This window comes from Elgaria multicarinata, chromosome 23, assembly GCF_023053635.1.
Source record: "Elgaria multicarinata webbii isolate HBS135686 ecotype San Diego chromosome 23, rElgMul1.1.pri, whole genome shotgun sequence".
Lineage (NCBI taxonomy): Eukaryota > Metazoa > Chordata > Lepidosauria > Squamata > Anguidae > Elgaria > Elgaria multicarinata.
This window is the reverse complement of record NC_086193.1, coordinates 3,475,038-3,493,903: the sequence shown is the minus strand read 5'-3', so window position 1 is coordinate 3,493,903 and position 18,866 is coordinate 3,475,038. Positions and strand designations below refer to the sequence as shown.

General features: G+C 53.7%; 1 protein-coding gene across 1 annotated transcript in view; it reads right to left on the bottom strand.

Moving 5' to 3' along the window:
• Positions 1-338: 338 nt before the first annotated feature.
• KDM4B (lysine demethylase 4B) overlaps positions 339-18,866 on the bottom strand; it is a 189,602-nt gene continuing 171,074 nt past the window's right edge. Inside the window, exons 16-22 of the mRNA XM_063147034.1 lie at positions 16,145-16,200; positions 13,461-13,569; positions 6,525-6,710; positions 6,237-6,401; positions 4,698-4,817; positions 3,267-3,359; positions 339-768 (exon numbers count right to left, since the gene is read on the bottom strand). Of these exons, the coding sequence (XP_063003104.1) occupies positions 589-768; positions 3,267-3,359; positions 4,698-4,817; positions 6,237-6,401; positions 6,525-6,710; positions 13,461-13,569; positions 16,145-16,200 (909 nt within the window). The 3' untranslated portion in view covers positions 339-588. The remainder of the gene's footprint in view (positions 769-3,266; positions 3,360-4,697; positions 4,818-6,236; positions 6,402-6,524; positions 6,711-13,460; positions 13,570-16,144; positions 16,201-18,866) is intronic.

The following is an 18,866-nucleotide window of genomic DNA, read 5'->3' as shown; positions in this document are numbered from 1 at the left end:
GTATACATAATATATACATACACAAATTGCGAATTCCCCCAAAAAAGGCTGCTTCAGTCGTCAGGGAAATAGCACCTTTTTTCTATTTTCAAAAAGGGGAAGAAATATTAAGAGGGAGAGAGAGGGAAGGGGGGGGGAGAGGGAGAAAAATGGCTGAGATTTTTTTAAAAAAACAACCTGGAGTCGTTTCTCGGAGCCTTTTACCAATGATCACAAACTCATGAGAGGTGGAAAGTTCTGCCACGCCCAGGTCCAATTTGCACATATTCTTCCGAAGTCTTTTTTTTTTACAGAGAAGGGGTTCGGCCCACCCGCCCCGCCCCGCCCCGCCTCGCCCCTTCGTCCACTCAGAAATCCAACGGCAAGGGAAGAAGAGGTAGACAGAGCAAGACATTTCTCCCGGGCCCAAAACGAGGACAGGAGAAAGGGATCCGTTTTGCAAAGTTATTGCACAAGGGCTTGCGTCTCTCGCTCCACAGTTTTCTACTTAAATTACTCTCTGCGGGGGTGTGAAAAAGGATGCTTTAAAAGAGTTGCTTTTTTGTGGGGGGGGGGGATTTGTTTAAATTAAGCATTGTTCATCCGGGTTTAGAACATGGCGCTGCTCTGGCCGCCCGGCTGCGGCAGGTTCTGCACAACGGCGAAGCGTTCTGGGCTGGGCCTTCCTCCGTCTTCGGGCCTTTTGGCCACGCCGACCCGGGGGCGCTTGGCGGCTTTCGAGTCGTCTCCGGAGAACGCCTCTTCCTGAGGGGCGCCGGTGCTGAGGGACTACAAGGGCGACAGGAGAAGGACAGGCGTGAGGCAGGGAAGCGTGCAGGCAGGAAGGAATCGCACGGCCCTCTGGGAGAAACGTTGGAAGAGCCCTGCTGGATCAGGCCAAGGGCCCAACTGGGCCAGAGTTCTGTTCCCAACAGCGGACAACCAGCTCACCTCGGGGGGGGGGGGGAACAAGTAGGACAGGCGCGCGTCAGCACCCTCCTGGCATTCCTCAGCAGCTGGTATCCAAAGGTCATAGACAGCCTTCAGGACTAGTAACCGCTGAAAGCCCGATCCTCCACGGATTTATTTGTCTAGTCTTTTTTCGAAGCTGCCCATCTCGCTATCTTGTGGCAGTGAGTTTCATAGTTTAATTCTGTGCTGTGGGAAGAACCCCTTTTTATCTGTCCTGAATCTCCCAGTGCATGGGAGGCCTGTCTGGGTTCTAGTTTTATGGGAGGAAAACGCCTCCCCGTCTACCTCCTCCACACCAGGCATCATTTGGTACATCTCTATATCAGGTCTCCGCTCCCTCACCATTTCTTCCAAAAGTAAACAGTCCCGGCCATTGTAACCTTTCCTCATAGAGGAGATGCTCCTGGTTAACCGAAGGCATCGCCTTCGAATCAGCAGGCGATCTGCTGGGATAATTAAGGAAAGGCTCCTGCTTATTCACAGACGCACCTCTCAAAAGTTGTCTCCAGCAGGTCTGCCCTGTTCCTGATCCCCCCCCCCACCCAAAATCTTTCCTTTCCTTTTAAATCTGCAATAAAGGCAACTCCCCAGGCGTCAGGGGCTGTGACTTCCATCGGCGACTCCGTAGGACTCCTGGGATTAACTCTGTCTCTTCTCGTTGTCCTGTCTAGCACAGACAGCTTGGAAACCTCTTTCTCCGCCCTCATGAACCACGTTTGAAAAGCGCCACTATGCTTCCTCCGCAGGCACGCCAGATCGGCACTGACTCTGGCGGGGGGGGGGGGGGGCGTACTACCTTGGCGAGAAGCGCAATGCTTTGAGCCTGACTCACTGATGGAGCTACGCAAGGGACAATGAATGCAGAGGTGGTACCCCCATTCAGCCTGCAACAGGTCTCCGGCCCAATCCCTGGTATAGACCCGGGGATGAAACCTGGGAGAGCTCGGAGTGAGCCAGGTGGACCAATGGTGTGATTCGATAGAAAGCAACTCCCCCACGAGTGCCGAAAACGAGAAAAAAAACTCAAACAAAATGGCACCCGTAGCAGCTCCGGATGCCATTTTGTTTGCCAGTTCCCCCGTAAAAAGTAAAATAAAAAAGAGGGGGGGGGGACTGCAGAGGCCACGTACCTTGGAATTATGGTTTTCTGAAATTCAGCTTTAGCAGCAGTTTCTGCAGCTGAAACTCTCCCCACGGCCTGAGTTCGATCCCAGCGGAAGCTGGTTTGAGGCAGCCGGCTCGGGTCGACTCAGCCTTCCATCCTCCCGAGGTCGGTAAAATGAGTACCCCGTTAGCTGGGGGAAAGGTAATAATGGCCGGGGAAGGCAACGGCGAACCACCCCGCTATAAGGCCTGCCGAGAAAACGTCAGCGAAAGCTGGCGCCCCTCCAAGAGTCAGCAATGACTCAGAGCTTGCACGAGAGGTTCCTTTCCTTTCCTTTGAATATTGTCCCGACAAGCAGGGCTGTATAGAATTTTTACGAGCGGACTAACGAAGGAGCTCCATGCTCCCACCCCAACAAATGTCTAACAGCTGCGCCCCCGACACCGTTCCTATCCTTTGCCAAAAAGGCCAGCGGACTCGAGCAGAACGGAGCCTAAATGCAAACGCCCGGTGAAAGAAATTCCAGCTCCCACTACTGTTTGGACTAGGGGGACGGGGGGGAATGTGGTTTTTACTGCTCCTCGTGTTGTTTTAAGGATGGTTTATAGAGGGTTCAACTTTTTAAAACAAGTGCATGTACAGTGCAGGATCGAAAAAAGAGATTTTTTAAATTATTTTTTGAAGCACCGGATAAACTATCGTCGTCGTCATCTTCCCACGGTACTTTGTCCAAAGTGTGCTGCACCTGTTAACAAGCTAATACAATTATAAATCTATAGCTAAGAGCTGTTGGATTGTGGGTTTTGGTGTGTGTGTGTGTGTGTGTTTTTGCCTAGCTTGTCCAAACCGAACGGCGTTCTCCTCTAACCCCTTACATGGGGTCACTGTCGCCCATGGGCTCTGCGGCCTATAGTTCTAAAACCCCAAGTGAGGTTTTTCATCCTGTGCTCTCACTCCCTTCACAGAAGAGGCCCGGTTTGACAAGATTCTGACACTGATGTAACTCCACCCTGCGCTACTAGAATGTTTGTGAACGTTCCAGGTGACCACCACTTTCAGCCTGATTTCTAATAACCCCAGATCTGGCGAAGGGAGGGGCAATTTGCTTTGAAGCCGCCGATAACTTGGAAAAGGGGACACCCGTCTTTTTACGTGGCACTCCCACACCCCAAGCCCTTTCTGGGCGAGGGCCGCCCCCTCAGATACCTACCAGGCGTGATTTTACTCTCTTGGGAAGCTCCTCTTCCAGAGTATAGATCTCAGCTCGCTTGACCATCAGCTGAGATCCGTCTTCAAACTCTACCTGTGGAAGAGAAAGCAGGTGGCTGTCATAGAATCACAGCGTAGGCCACCGAGTCCAACTTCCTGCTCAGTACAGGGATCCTGTTTATTTTTATTTATTCATTGCATTTATATCCTGTCTTTTTTCCTCCAAGGAACCCAAGGCGGCGTGCATAATCCTCCTCCTCTCCGCTTTATCCTCACAACAACAACAACCCTGTGAGGTAGGTCGGGCTGAGAGTCTGTGGCTGGCCCATGGCCGAGTGGTGACTAGAACTCGGGTTTCCCAACTCCTAGTCCAACACTCTAGCCACTACACCGCACTGCCTCTCTTTAAAGCATCCCTGACCCACAGCTGCACGTTCTCTGCTTGGATACCTCCAGCGACACAGGGCCCGCCACCTCCCTAGGTGGTTGGAACCGCTGTCGGACTGCTCTGACCCTTAGGAAGATTTTCCTGATGGTCAACCCACATAACGTAAGCCTGTTATTTTGCATCTCGGCTGAGAAAGAACAGCTTGCAGCCCTCTTCTGTGTGACAACCCTTGAGGTACTTGAAAAGGGCTGTCGTACACAGAAACCCGGCCTTTGGTTCATGCTCTGCAACGTCCGTAGAACCAGCCTGCTGTCCTCCACCAACCGACACTCCAGCAAACACGGTCGGCTCGATGACACACAATCCTCTCCACAGAGAGGCCTCCGTCCAGCTGTCCGTTACAAAAGCCTGGCTGAGCCTGGTTTGGAGGGTGGGAAACAGCAGAGCGTCCACGCGCAGAGTGCTTTTAAAGTCCCAATCAGAGATGGAATCTAAAGAGGAGGGGCTTCAGGTCTTGAGTTGAGAGATGAAACTTAACAAAGCTCTTAGCTTTGCTACCTGCTCTTATAGTCTAGCACAGCCTTCCTCAACCTGGGGCGCTCCAGATGTGTTGGACTGCATCTCCCAGAATGGCATTCTGGGAGATGCAATCCAACACATCTGGAGCGCCCCAGGTTGAGGGAGGCTGGTCTAGCGGCTTGGCCTACTCAAAGCTACTTGACAGACGGGCCCTCTGACCTGTAAACTAGGCCCAGGTCCCGACAGAGTGGGATGGCACAACTCACTAAGGGGACGCTACCATCGGAGTGACACTTTCAAACAGCGCCCCGCCCCACCTTCCCAAAACACCTTTCCAAAGTTCCCAGAGACCCTTTAGAACTTCAAGGCCGCAACGGACAGTGAGCGAGCTGCTCCCGTGAGAAACTCTAGCAGAGATCAGCTTGCAGAGACCCGGGCATCCTATCCCTCTTCCTAAGAAACCTGCCCACCGCATTCAACACTACCCGGCCGTGAGCGAGAGGAGAGGGCCGGGCGCTGCCTCACCTGAAAGATCTGGCTGATGTGCGCAGCAATGAACTTGGCTTGGTAGGTGACGTCGTCAGTCAGGCGCAACTGCACCAGCTCACCCTCCGCGGGCGGGCCCAGCTTCAGGCACTCCCTGCTCTGAGAGGGGCAGAAAGAGGGCGGGTGAGAAGCAAGCGAAGGCAGCCCCCATCCAGGCTGCAAGATGTCCGGACTGCAAAAGCTTCACGGCTGCGCGGTGGCGCTTCAAAACTGCGCCACTCCATAGAATCATAGAATAGCAGAGTTGGAAGGGGCGTACAAGGCCATCGAGTCCACTATCGCTGTGGGCACCCGTAAAGCGTGGCTGCGGACCACAGCGTCAATCTGTGCCTCGCCCCGCTGCTCTGCCGCCCGCCCGCCTGCCCGCCCGTCCCTCCGCCTGGTACATCCTGGACAAAGTGACCCTGAACAGCAAAGGCATTTAAAATTCTCCCAGGTTGACTGGCGTAAAATGTGCAAAGCCCAAAAATGTATTCGACCACTGAGCCTTTTCCTAAAAAGGCGGGAACATTCGAGTCCTCGTGGTTCTTTTTAAAAATGTCTTATTTTAGCAATACGTAGTAACAGGGGAAAAACAAAGAGCCTTGTGGCTCTTTAAAGACTGACAAATTTATTGTGGTGTAAGCTTTTCACAGAATCATGGAATAGTAGAGTTGGAAGGGGCTTATAAGGCCATCTAGCCAACCCCCTGCTCAATGCAGGAATCCACCCTAAAGCATCCCTGACAGATGCTTGTCCAGCTGCCTCTTGAAGGCCTCTAGGGTGGGAGAGCCCACAACCTCCCTAAGTCACTGGTTCCATTGTCGCACTGCTCTAACAGTCAGGAAGTTTTTCCTGATGTCCAGCCGGAATCTGGCTTCCTTTAACTTGAGCCCATTATTCCGTGTCCTGCACTCTGGGAGGATCGAGAAGAGATCCTGGCCCTCCTCTGTGGGACAACCTTTCAAGTATTTGAAGAGTGCTCTCATGTCTCCCCTCCATCTTCTCTTCTCCAGGCTAAACCTGCCCAGTTCTTTCAGTCTCTCCTCGTAGGGCTTTGTTTCCAGACCCCTGATCATCCTGGTTGCCCTCCTCTGAATCCCCTCCAGCTTGTCTGCATCCTTAATTTTTGTGAACCGCCCAGAGAGCTTCGGCTATTGGGCGGTATAAAAATGTAATAAATAAATAAATAAATAAATAAATAAATCCTTCTTGAAGCATGGTGCCCAGAACATGAGGCCTAGAGGAGAACCAATACCTCACGCAGTTTGGGAGCTATGCTTTTTGTGGACTAGAGCAACTTCCACCAACCTGCCGTCCTCTAGATACTTTGGACTGCATCCCCCAGCCGGCATGGGGGACGAGAGTCCACTTCTTGAAAGCTTCTGCCACTGTACGTGTGTCAGCCTGTCTGGACCTGCAAGCCTAGCATGGCAGTACCAGGGCCACCCCGCGTGCAGGAATAAAACCGGCACGACCTTCTGCAACAGCAAAGGAATGGAAAGAAGAAGAGCACGCACACACTGCCAGGCTACTTACGACAATGTTCTCGGGATAAATGTTGTCACTGTAAGAGCCGTCATCGAAATTGACTTCGTAGAAGGTCTGCGTCGTCATGCCGATCACTTTGCAGCGGTAGTAGAGGCCGTTCCGGCTCTTTGTAATCACCGTCTGGCCCAGCGACACCTCCCTGGAAAACGGGATCTACGAAAGGGCCGAAGCAAAGACCGGCGGGTTCAGAAAGAGGAACGGATGCGGAAAACCAAACCCGGGGCAGGGGAGGGAGGGGGCGGAGGACGAGGAGGGATGACCGCAGGGGAGACCCACCACGTGGCTGGCCGCTTTGTGCTTGAAGCAGGTGATGGACACGACGTAGGGCCAATCGTCCGGCTCTATGGGCACTCCCGCCGCGTGGGCGCAGGTGACGTGGAAGGAGGTGGAGCAGTGCTCGTAGGAGCACTGGATGCAGGCGCCCGACACCTTCTTCATCTGCTTCCGGCAGTACACGCATTTCTGGGGAAGAAAACGCAGGACGGCGTGACTACGCTGGGCGAAACACGGCGGCAGAAACCACGGAGCTTTTAACCTCAAACCGTGAGCAAACCCGGGAGGTACAAATTCAACGAATGTGCATGAAATCCAATCAGACTCATTTCCTGAGAGCGAACCGCTCTCACTTTCAGTCTCTGCCGCGACAGCCGTGCTGCCCCCTAGAGGCAGACATGCGTCTCGCTCTCGCACTGGAGAATCGTAGTCTCAGTTTGCAACCTAGGCCTTGCTTGTCCTCGGTGCACAGAAATCGCAATCATCTGATACTATGCGTAGTTTTTAGAAATCATTTGGAGAAGTAAATATATGAACACCTTGTCTTAAAGCTTTAAACCATTATGCTAAAATAAAACATCCCTTAATCCATTTTTTCTCAGTCTTTTGGGGGGGGGGGGTACCCAAAAAAAGGCTTCTGGGAAAACCAGGGGGAGGGGAAGGTTTTTCTTCTACATTTTTTCCATTTCCACCCCCCTGGGCCTTCACATCTCTACATAGTTCTACAAAGGAGAGGACTTTATCGCTACACACGGGTATTGCTTGCAGCTCCGGTCCCAGCCGCACTTAATGGCCTTTTCTGATCGCCCGTCCACTCTGTGGCACTGCCCCCAAACCCGGTGTGCTGTGGACTTCCAACCATCCCCTCCCAGCACAGCGGCACAATCCTTTCCAACACCAGCAAATTAAACCACTAGGCTTCACTGCACCTAGGGCGTTTCCACCTCCGAGTCCCGTGACGCCGTCCGCCTTCCACGGCAGCAAGAACCACGTCGGCCCTGTGGCCTTGGCGTGGGGAAAACAACTCTGGGGCAGGGAAGACGTGCCTCCTAGGCGAGGCGGAGAGGCTAAACCGTCCCTCGAGGCGCCGCTCCAGGGCGCGTCGTATATCAGCGCTCGCCCTAGTCAGGAGGGGATTTAGGTATTGACAATTTAATAATGAGATCTTGCTGTTATTGACTAGCTGCCGCAGCTGCACACACTTGATGACGGGGCCTTAGAGTAGCGTTTGGAGGGTTTTGGGTTTTAAACTGAAGTCGTCAAAATGTCCAAAACCGGGGGGAAATACATCAAAAACACTGACCGGACCGATAAAGTAGTCGACACAAAAAACAGATCAATTGCTAAAAAAAACCCCACCAGTCTCCATCTAACATCAATCACCTCAACGAACGGCTGTCTACTTAGCACTCCTTTAAAAACCTTCAAGTCTCGCCCAACAGGCACATCAAAACAACTGGCCAAAATAAATTATGAAATCTATCCAACTGGTTCCCCCGGAACCACAATGTTGCAGGAAACCATCCAACATTCTTATATGGTCTCAATCTGGGGTGGGGTGGGGAGGCAATAGCTTGGGGGTTCTTTTAGACCCATCATTGTCACTGGAGGCTCAGGTGACCTCAGTGGCACGGAGCGCCTTCTACAAACTCCGGTTGGTGGCCCAGTTACGCCCCTATCTGGACAGGGATAACCTGGCTTCAGTTGTCCATGCTCTGGTAACCTCCAAGTTAGACTACTGCAATGCGCTCTACGTAGGGCTGCCTTTGAAGACGGTTCGGAAGCTGCAGCTCGTGCAAAATGCAGCGGCCAGATTGATTTCGGGAACCGGAAGGTTCGACCACGTAACACCTGCTCTGGTCCGCTTGCACTGGCTGCCTGTATGTTTCTGAGCCCAATTCAAGGTGCTGGTTTTGACCTATAAAGCCTTCCACGGCTTGGGATCACAGTACCTGATGGAACGCCTCTCCCGACGTGAATATACCCGGTCACTGTGTTCAACATCTAAGGTCCTCCTCTGGGTGCCTACTCCGAGAGAAGCTCGGAGGGTGGCAACAAGGGACAGGGCCTTTTCGGTGGTGGCTCCCAGACTGTGGAACGATCTCCCTGACGAGGCTCGCCTGGCGCCAACGCTGCTATCTTTCCGGCGCCAGGTTAAGACTTTCCTCTTTGCCCAGGCATATGGCGGCGCATCTTAATCACCCACATGTTTAGTTTTTGTGCGCAGCACAAATCCTGGAGCAGTGGCCCTCCATTTGCCTTTCACTTGTCTGTCCTGGAACCATAGGTGTGCGCAAGGGGGGTGCCAAGTACGACCAGGCACACCCTAATGTCTCAAGCAATAATCACCAAATTGGGGAGGCCATTGAGTAAGGGTGCAGAGGGGATCCAGATGCAGTCAGAACAGCCCTCCGGCTGCTCCGTCGCCGTGCCAAAGAACGGCTGCCTCCAAGATCTCTTCTCGATCCTCCCAGAGTGCAGGAGATGGAATAACGGGCTCAAGTTAAAGGAAGCCAGATTCCGGCTGGACATCAGGAAAAACTTCCTGACTGTTAGAGCAGTACGACAATGGAATCAGTTACCTAGGGAAGTGGTGGGCTCTCCCACACTAGAGGCCTTCAAGAGGCAGCTGGACAAGCATCTGTCAGGGATGCTTTAGGGTGGATTCCTGCATTGAGCAGGGGGTTGGACTTGATGGCCTTGTAGGCCCCTTCCAACTCTGCTATTCTATGATTCTATGATTCTAAGAGAGCACCATTGCTCCCAGGAATGAAAAGGAATTCCTCTGCTGGGAACCTCTCTGCCAGGCTCCAACTCCTCTTGGCTACTAGGCCTCTGCTTAAGCAGCTGCAACGGCCCACCCACAGTCAGGAAAGCAGAGTAGGGCATCCGCATCTACAGCGTTTAACAAATAAACGAATAAAAGATAATGTCCTTTATGACTGTGTATTCAATAAATGTTCACCTTTAAAAGGGAAATTCCCAGGGTGCACACGCCAATGAAATGTGCTGCGCACGCCTATGCCGGGAACCCACGTGCATTGCAGGGAAGGGGAGAAATGTCCCAGGACGCCCCCACTGGCTGAGGTGCCTGGTGGGCCTGTTGGAACTGCTCTGAAGAAACGGGGACCATGCGGTGGAAGGTCTCTAACACGACGTGGCAGGGGAAAACGGAGGCCGAGTGGTACGTAAGGTAACGGGAGCCTCCAGCAGAGAACTCTGGTGCCCTGCTCCCTGCAACGCCAGGCAGAAGAACATCACAAGAGCCCTGATGCTGGGTCAGACCAAGGGTCCATCTAGTCCAGCACTCTGTTCTCACAGTGGCCAACCATCAGGGCTAGTAGCCCTTGATTGCCTTCTCCTTCAGGAATTGATCCAGACCCCTTTTTAAAGCCATCCAAATTGTTGGCCATCACCACAACTTGTGGCAGTGAATTCCACAGCTTAACTCTGTGCTGTGTGAAGAAGTCCTTCATAAGAACACTAGAATACTGAGATAGCAACACAACCATCAGGGCTAGCAGCCATTGATAGCCTTCTCCTCCAGGAAGAATTTAACAGCACTAGAAACAGTTCATAAAATGCCTGGGCGCATGGTAAGGTCTTCACCCAGTGCCAGAAAGACTATAACACAAGTGTCAGGTGAGCTTCTCTGGGTAGACCGTTCCAGCAAAGAGGGGCCACCACTGAGAAGGTGTTGTTGGACCAGGTGGCCTGAGGAACACGGCTGCTGCTGGCTCTATATAACTGAGCATCTTGTCAGTGAGAGAAAGGGCTAAAATAAAAGCCTCTTTCTCCTCTCACCTGACCCTCATCTGCCTGCTCAGGAATATCATCCTTAGCCCGCTGTGAACCATGCCATGTGCCTCTGGCCTTGCAGTCCTTGTAAGCCTGCTCCTAAGACCCGACTGCTCCATTAGCCTCCGACCCCACTGAGTCCTGACAGAGACTGGCTTCACACAACACGCTAACCCATGGGTTGTTGGAGCGTGGGCTAGCGTGTCTTCCGCAGCGTGGCTTGTTAACCACGCAGTGTGGCCACCTTGAGCCTGTTCAGACAACACGCTGAACCACGGTTCGGCCACCAACCCCTTTTCAGCAAAAGGCTAGCGAGCGTGTTTAAACTGCGGTTAGAACGCCACGATTAGGAACGGTTCACACAACACGCCACGCCATGGTTCACACACAACACGCTAAGCCATAAGGTTTAGCTCAAAATGCTTAGCCACCATGGCTTAGCATGTCTTCTGAACCGGGGCCTTGAGTACCCGTGGTTTGCTACTGGGCCACCCTGGGGAAAACGTCCTGGGTTCAGAGAACACGCTAACGCAGGGGTCCCCAACCGGTCCTGGTCCGTGGCCTGTTAGGAACCGGGCTACGCAGGTGAGCTGCTTTCACACCCCAACCCAGCGTACCGGGGCGCGGGGCGCCATCTCGCCTGCCCAACCAAAACGAAGCCAGGACGCTGGAGTGGGGGTGGGTGGGTGGGGCTTCCCAAAACCATCCCCTCAACCCCCCGCCCCCCAGTCCGTGGAAAAACGGTCTTCCACAAAACCGGCCCCTGGTGCCAAAAAGGTTGGGGACCGCGGCGCTAACCCACGCTGCGCCTCCCCTTCTCCAATCAACCTGCCCCTGCAATCCGAAACCAAGGGCTCGAGCAAATTAAGACAATAATGTAGTAAAGGAGCGGGAGGGGGGACGGGGACGCTCGCTCGCTCGCTCGCTGGGACAGAAATTCATCCTGCCAGTCAAACAGGGATAAAGATCCTTTGGCCATCACTCCCTTGGGAGAAAAATGTTATCGGGGAGGGGGGGGGGAACGCAGCGGAAATCTTTCAAAGGTACGCGAGGAAGGGCGCGCAGGAGAGCAACGCGCCCATCCATACGCCAGGAATCGAGGCCCGCTGAAAAATCCTATCCCCCTCCTCATCGCGAAGCGTAAGGAATGGGCCTGCCTCGCCCGCGACAGACGCCACAATTCATGCACTCCACGGAGGGGGACGACAGCTAATTATTCCGAATCCCCGCGTCATAAATAATTCACCGGCGTGGGCCCCGCAAAAGCCCCATCAATCAGGAGCCGCGCAAACGGCGCGGCTTTGCAAACCGGAGGGGAGGGCTCTCGGAGGAAGGAGCGCCCAGGCTGGCACGTGGGTGCGCCCCTGGGGACCCTCATCCCAATCTGAAGACCCTGCCCCCCCCCCCAAGCTGGGAAACGCCTGCCTTCACTCCACTCTACCCTGCAGCGTCCAACTAAACTCCTATCCCCGGGGGTCGGCCACTAGCAGCCCCTGGAGCAAAGTCGCCCCCGCCCCGAGAAAACCAGCAGCGTGGACGAGCCGTACCAACTCTGGCGATGCCCGAGGGGCCCGAGGCAGATTCCTTGGCCTGCCACCAAGAGGCCCCAGGCAGCGTGTTAGGGGGCCCGGCCGGAGAAGAGAGGCTTCGTCTTCAAAACGCTGCTTCCCCTGTAGCTGATCGTTGAAGGCAGAGAACCACCTCTGCCCAGAAACGGCCTGTTCTGAGCGAAACGGGCCCAACGGCTGCCCGGAGCGCCCATTATCAACTTCGGTTGGCACGCCAGCTACGCCCGTTCCTAGATAGGGATTTATTTCATTCATTTATTTATTTATTCCATTTTTATGCCACCCAATAGCCGAAGCTCTCTGGGCAGTTCGTTCATGCACTGTAACCACGGTCATTCATGCACTGGTAACCTCACAACTAGACTACTGCAACACGTTCGACGTGGGGCTACCCATGTGCGTGGTTCTGAAGCAGCACCTAGTGCAGAACGCGGCAGCGAGAGTTCTCACAGGGACACCTCGCTCTGCCCACAGTGTTAGAAGAATTGCACTGGCTGGCTGTTAGCTACCGAGTCGCATACAAGGTTATGCTGATATCCAAAGCCCTGAACAACTCGGGACCAGCAGACCGCCTTCCCTTCCACGACAGCTACGTGCCTCAGAGGAGGTCCTGCTGGCCATTCCAAAACGAACGGAATGTCGCCATGAAGAACCGCGGCGGCGGGGCCTTCTCTGTAGCGGCACCCACCGTCTGGAAAACCCTCCGTCGTGCGTTTTGGGAGGCGAAAAACGTAGCATCTTTGGAAACACCTCCTGGGAAAACATACCTTTTCACGCAGGCTTTTCCTGGGATTGTTTTTTTAAACTTAGTTGTTTTTATATCACCTTTTTTAAAAAAAATGCAACATTTTCAATTTATCTCACACGGTTGTATTTCATGGTTTTCACTGCGCACTGCCCAGAGCGCCTCGGTTAATAGGCACTATAAAAATGTAATTAATAAATAAATGCAAAATTAAGGTTCCGATCTCAAGCAGAGCAAACGACCCAGTGCATGTAGGCTCCGGAGTCTCCCTGTGACGACGAGGGCTAGAAACTTCGCGCGCGCTGACAGCAGGGAGAAAAACACAGGCCGTCAGGCTCGTTCCTGCAAGGCGACGCCACGCCGGCACGCAGAGATGGGACGAGCCGAAAAGCCTCCCGGCAGCTGCGGAGGACTTAACAGATTCCTCCGGGGAGGCCCATTAAGCAGTACAAGCGAGCCCCCGTGTAAAAAAAGGATTTTTAATTTGCTGTTACAAGCACGGGTAATGAAGAGGAGGGTGAGCTGGAAATGTCAGGTTATCCATAAAGGAGCTGACTCCGTGCAATTTATCGCCTGTGTATCAACGCAGCGCCGTCACTCCAGCCTGAATAATGAGCGCTTTTTAGCTCCGCGGCACAGGACCGAAGATCCGCTTGCACGGGAGAGGGAGGGCAGCCCTGGGCTCAAAAGCAGGAGAGAGCGTCCCCCCCCCTTCTGCAGGCCTAGCTAGGCCGGCCTTCCGCAGCCCTCGACGCAGCTGCGCGCTGTCGCTTTTCAAACCCGCTTGGCGTCTTGACGCCCCCATCCCGCATCCTGGCGGGCTCTTACCAGCTTCCACCGCTGCTCCAGAATGGCAGTGATGTCGACGGGGTGGCGCTCAATGACGTTGAGGAAGCGGGCCTCCGGGACGGCGATGGCGCAGATCACGTGGACCCACCTGCGGAGCACCCAAGACGGGGAACAAAAACTGAGAAGCGGCACTCTCTTCCGTTTGGCCTCAGAGACGATGACCGCAGCAGCAGTGATATAAAACAGCCACTGACTTGGCATGAGCTTGCAAGTCAGCAGTGGGGCAGCAGGTAGATCTCCAGGTGTGGGGGAGCTTCACCCACAACGTTCCTGAGTATCGGCCGTGCCGGCAGAGTCTTGTTCTGAAATCCGAGCCATCTGGAGACCTACCTCCTGCCCCACTCCCGCTCTAGGGGCTGCAGAGAAGGCAGAAATGCACAACGTTTGCCCAAAGAGAAAAAGAAAAAAGGAGAGAGAGAGAGAGAGAGAGAGAGAGAGAGAAAGAGGCCACCCGCAAAGTTGTTGCAATACAGCATTGTTGGGTTTGCATTAGAAATCTCCGCTGATGAAGCAGTTCAATTTGCAGGTGCGTAAACTGAACGCTTTTGACACAGCAATTCATTACACGTTTTAAAACCCGGCCCCGTCCATCGGCCTGTGCGCCGCGCGCTCTCTCTCTCTCTCGCTCATGGGTGCCGTTACGTAAGTAAGAGAAATAAATACATGCATGACTCTTGCCGATTTCTATAGTTTTCCCGCTCTCCGGTGGCTTCCACTATGCACACACCCACACACCCTTTTACTATGTCCTACGTACACCCACCCTTGAAGGTGGCTTAGAGGTAATGTTAAATACAGAAAAAGAAAAAGAAAATTATCTGACAGTTTTTCAGGCGTCAATACTCTGTGTGCGTGTGCGTGTGTGTGTGTGTCAACTGAATATCTCCATATTTGGAAGACGCTTTGAGTTTTGAGGAGTTCCCAGCAGTGGCTAGAACGGCACTTCCGAGAAGCCCAGAAAGGCAGTGCCTCTTGGCTCTGCTACATCCCTGTTGAGGTTCGCTCCACCACCACCCCACGTTTCCTCCTGCTGAGTTTTCTTCCCGCCCCCCGGCGCATGCTCTGCCCAGGTATGGATTGGCGCCGTCATCCCCTCACCATGCCTAGCGGGGAGCCCCTGAACTGCCCACGTAGCGGCTCGTCTCAGAATAACAACAGGGATGTTAAAGTCTAAACGTTGGCTTAGGGGCAACCCCTGCTTTTTCAGGATTCCTGCTGTTCATCGATGCAGGGAAGTTTAATCAATCTGATCGATCCATGAATGCTGCGACCCTGGTTTGTACTGCTGGTATGAAGCGGCACGATCACCCCTGCCTCCCTCGTACGCTCTTCTGAAGCCTCAAGTGAAGAGAGGCCGGTCTTTATAAGCTGCAGGGAGCTCCAGCCACTCCAAGCTTACATCACTTCCTCCGGGCCCAGATGTGGCCGCTTCCTGGCACTTCTAGCTTTTCGCTCAGGTTGTTCTGAGCCGCTGCCCTGCTTTGGAGCCAGGTTCGAAGGCGAAACGGCACGGAGCGAAGGGGGGGGGGACGGGGAGGCAGACTGGGCAACGCGGAGCACAGGAGAGGGAGCGCCTCCCCGCCTCTTCGCCATAACTGGCTGTGAGGAGGGTGGACTGGCAAAGGCTGAAAGCGCCACATGACCCGACGCCCCTCCCCTAGGAGGAAATACGAGTGCAGATATTTCCAGCAGTGCCTCGCCAGGAGCCAGCTGTGAGGGGCCGGGCGAGGCTGAGGGGCTCCCCTTTAGGTACCAGGAGGGCACCCGGGAGCAGTGGCGGCCTGGCAGCCACATCCGCTCCACAAGGCTAGCAGCCGCCAGCCACTGGTGAAGAGATAAGTGGTACAAAAGAGAAGGGAAAAAGCACCATCGAACCGATGGAAAAATGAGAGCCAAGCGTGGTGCTATGAAACGGCCTTTTCCTTTAGCCTTTAATGATTTCTCCCGTCGGGGCAGAGCGCCTGTTTTTCATGCAGAGGGCTCGCTCCGCCGTAATCTCCGGGTAAGGTTGGAAAAATCCCTGCGAGGGCCGCCGCTGGTCGGCGTCGGCCGTACTGGGATTCGTCCAATTTTGTCAAACGCCGGAAATCTTCATTTCTCTCTCAAAGGGTTGGGAGAAGCCTGAAGAACGGCTTTGAGGTGGGGGGCAGGTGGGTTTGCTCCTCCACCCCACCCCCCCGGTAAGGAATGGAAAAGGCTGCATTTGAATGGCACAGGGGTGGCCGAGCTGCGGCGCACCAATTTAACATGGAAACGCAAAACAACAAGGTTTAGCTTAAGCTGCGAAAATCGCCCCGAAGCGTTAAAAAGACATTACGGGAAGGGGTGGGACCCAAACAGATTAATGCAAAAAGCATGCAAGTCCACCCAGAGAGACAGCTAAAGCCACGGGATTCCCGGGCTCTTCCCGGGACAGGAAAACAAATCCTTGCGGTCACAGGAAAAGCGAGACCGTTGCGTCTAATGCGCTTAATAGATAGCGCTGCGTCACGAGCGGATCGCTTCCCCTCCTTCCTGATTGGTGGGTAACATTTCCGGGACTGTTTCATCCTTTCAGAAGGTGCCGTCGCCTCTTTTCGGGAAGGAGCGGCAATCCTAGCAGAACCCTCTCGGGGAGGAGAAATCGCAAGCGCGCAAGTTAATGTTTCTGGTACCCAATTTACCTTCCATCCGTGGTCTTCTGAAGGGCTCCTCCCCTGAGATTACAGAGACAGCAATCCTGGAGAGAAGAACGTTGAGACAAAGGTTAGGAAGCGCGGAGACAAAAGGCGAAGCGGATTCTCCTGGCGCAGGGCCAGAAACGCCTTCGAGGGACGCGCCCGGCGGGGGCGGGTGTCTTGGCGCCGCGCCTGGGAAATCTTTTGAACAACCCAAGCACGCTTCTAGCCCTCACGGTTGTGGAGATGTTGGAAGTGAGGGGAAGACTCTTGCCGTTCCCTTTTGGATTTAATTTAATTGTTCTTGTTCTATTTATTATTTTTAATCAAGATTTTATTTAGCTGGGATCCGAAGCGGCCCTGAGTGCCGTCTCCCTGGTAGAAAAACAGGGTACAAATTAAATCAACCGATCAGCCGGGCCTTTCGAAGTATCGGTTGCCGTATTTCAAGAACATCAGAACATCAGAAGAGCCTGACTGGATCAGACCGAGGGTTCACCTAGTCCAGCACTCTGTTCACACAGGGGCCGACCAGCTGCCCATGGGAAGCTCTCAAGCACGACACAACAGCTCACACACACCCCACCACCCATATTCCCCAGCAATTTTAGGGGCTGGTTCAGGGCTTCTCCTTCTATGCGTGGTATGCCTGTTCTTATCGGTCTCTTCCGCCAAGACTCTCATTCATGCCTTTGGTTATTTTTACTGCTTGGACTATTGAAATCTCCTGTTGCCTGGTCTTCCTTCTTCTCATCTTTCCCCATTGGTTTCCATTCATCATTCTGCGGCTAAGGTTATTTTTCTGGCTCGTCGTTTTGATCACGCCACCCCACTTCTAAAATCCCTTCACTGGCTCCCTCTCTCCTACAGAATTCAAGACAAGCTCCTCCTTTTGACTTTTAAAGTAGGGATGTGCTCTGCTTCTCCTCGAACCGGAGAAGCAGGAGCGGAGCGGGGGGCTTCGCCTGCCCTTAAGGCGGAGGCGAAGAGGATTGGGGGGCCGGCAGAGCGTGGCGAAGAGGATCGAGGTGAAGGCGGATCCTTCGCCTCGATCCGGAGCTCCACCAGAAAGGTAAGTGGGGTTTACCGGGCCCTGCCGCTGTCGCTGTCGCCCATGCGGTGACAGCGGCAGGGCCCGGTAAACCCCCCTCCCTCCTCTCCCTTACCTGCGTCCGTCCGCGGTCCCTCGGCTTCTTCAATTGAGCCCGCGGCTCAACCAGGAAGTCTAGGCCACACTTGCGGCCCAGACTTCCTGGTTGAGCCGCGGGCTCAATTGAAGAAGCCGAGGGACCGCGGACGGACGCAGGTAAGGCCCCCCTCCCCCTTGGTCTCTGCAGGTAAGGGAGAGGAGGGAGGGGGGCCTTACCTGGTGCTACTCCCCTCCACTGCGGAGCTCCGATTCGGAGCCGGAGCTCCGCGGCGAAGAGGAGCGGACTATGGGCGGAGCGGACCATGGGGCAGATCGGGGCTGTCCGTGCACACCCCTATTTTAAAGCTTGTCATGGCCTGGTTCCTCCCTATCTCTCGTCTCTTATATCTCTCTTACTGTCCCGCTCGCGCCCTTCGCTCTCACAACACCACGTCTCTTCCTCGCCCAAGAGTTTCTACTTCTCTCGCTCGGCTTCGCCCGTTTTCGCTCGCTGCCCCCTAGGCCTGGAACTCTCTCTCCCAGCGCCTCTGCGAACCGCGTCGTCGGTCACAGTTTTCAAATCTTATTTGAAAACATTTCTTTTCTCAAAAGCTTACAATCTGTAGTGTGACGATACCAGTTTTTCGTATTTGTTTTATTGTCCCGCAATTGGCTGGCCTTTCCCCTCCCTGTTTCTTTGTTACTGTGATTTTAGAATGTAAGCCATGTGGCAGGGTGTTTTGTATTTAGAATCATAGAATGGCAGAGTTGGAAGGGGCCTACAAGGCCATCCAGTCCAACCCACTGCTCAATGCAGGAATCCACCCTAAAGCATCCCTGACAGATGCTTGTCCAGCTGCCTCTTGAAGGCCTCTAGTGTGGGAGAGCCCACAACCTCCCTAGGTCACTGGTTCTATTGTCGTACTGCTCTAACAGTCAGGAAGTTTTTCCTGATGTCCAGCCGGAATCTGGCTTCCTTTAACTTGAGCCCGTTATTCCGCGTCCTGCACTCTGGGAGGATCGAGAAGAGATCCTGGCCCTCCTCTGTGTGACGACCTTTCAAGTATTTGAAGAGTGCTATCATGTCTCCCCTCAATCTTCTCTTCTCCAGACTAAACACAGAATCATAGAATCATAGAATAGCAGAGTTGGAAGGGGCCTACAAGGCCATCGAGTCCAACCCCCTGCTCAGTGCAGGAATCCACCCTAAAGCATCCCTGACAGATGGTTGTCCAGGAGAGTAGAATCGTAGAATTGTAGAGTTGGAAGGGGCCTCTAAGGCCATCGAGTCCAACCCCCTGCTCAATGCAGGAATCCACCCTAAAGCATCCCTGACAGATGCTTGTCCAGCTGCCTCTTGAAGGCCTCTAGTGTGGGAGAGCCCACCACCTCCCTAGGTAACTGATAGGTAGGTAGGTAGATAGGTAGGTAGGTAGGTACGTAGGTAGCCCACAACCTCCCTAGGTAATTTTGTTTTATTTTGTGTTGTACAGCACCATGAAAATTGATGGTGCGATACAATAAATAAATAAATAAATAAATAGAGGTTTGTTACATTTAAATCCACCCAACCACAAATGTTCCCTGGGCAAATGATGA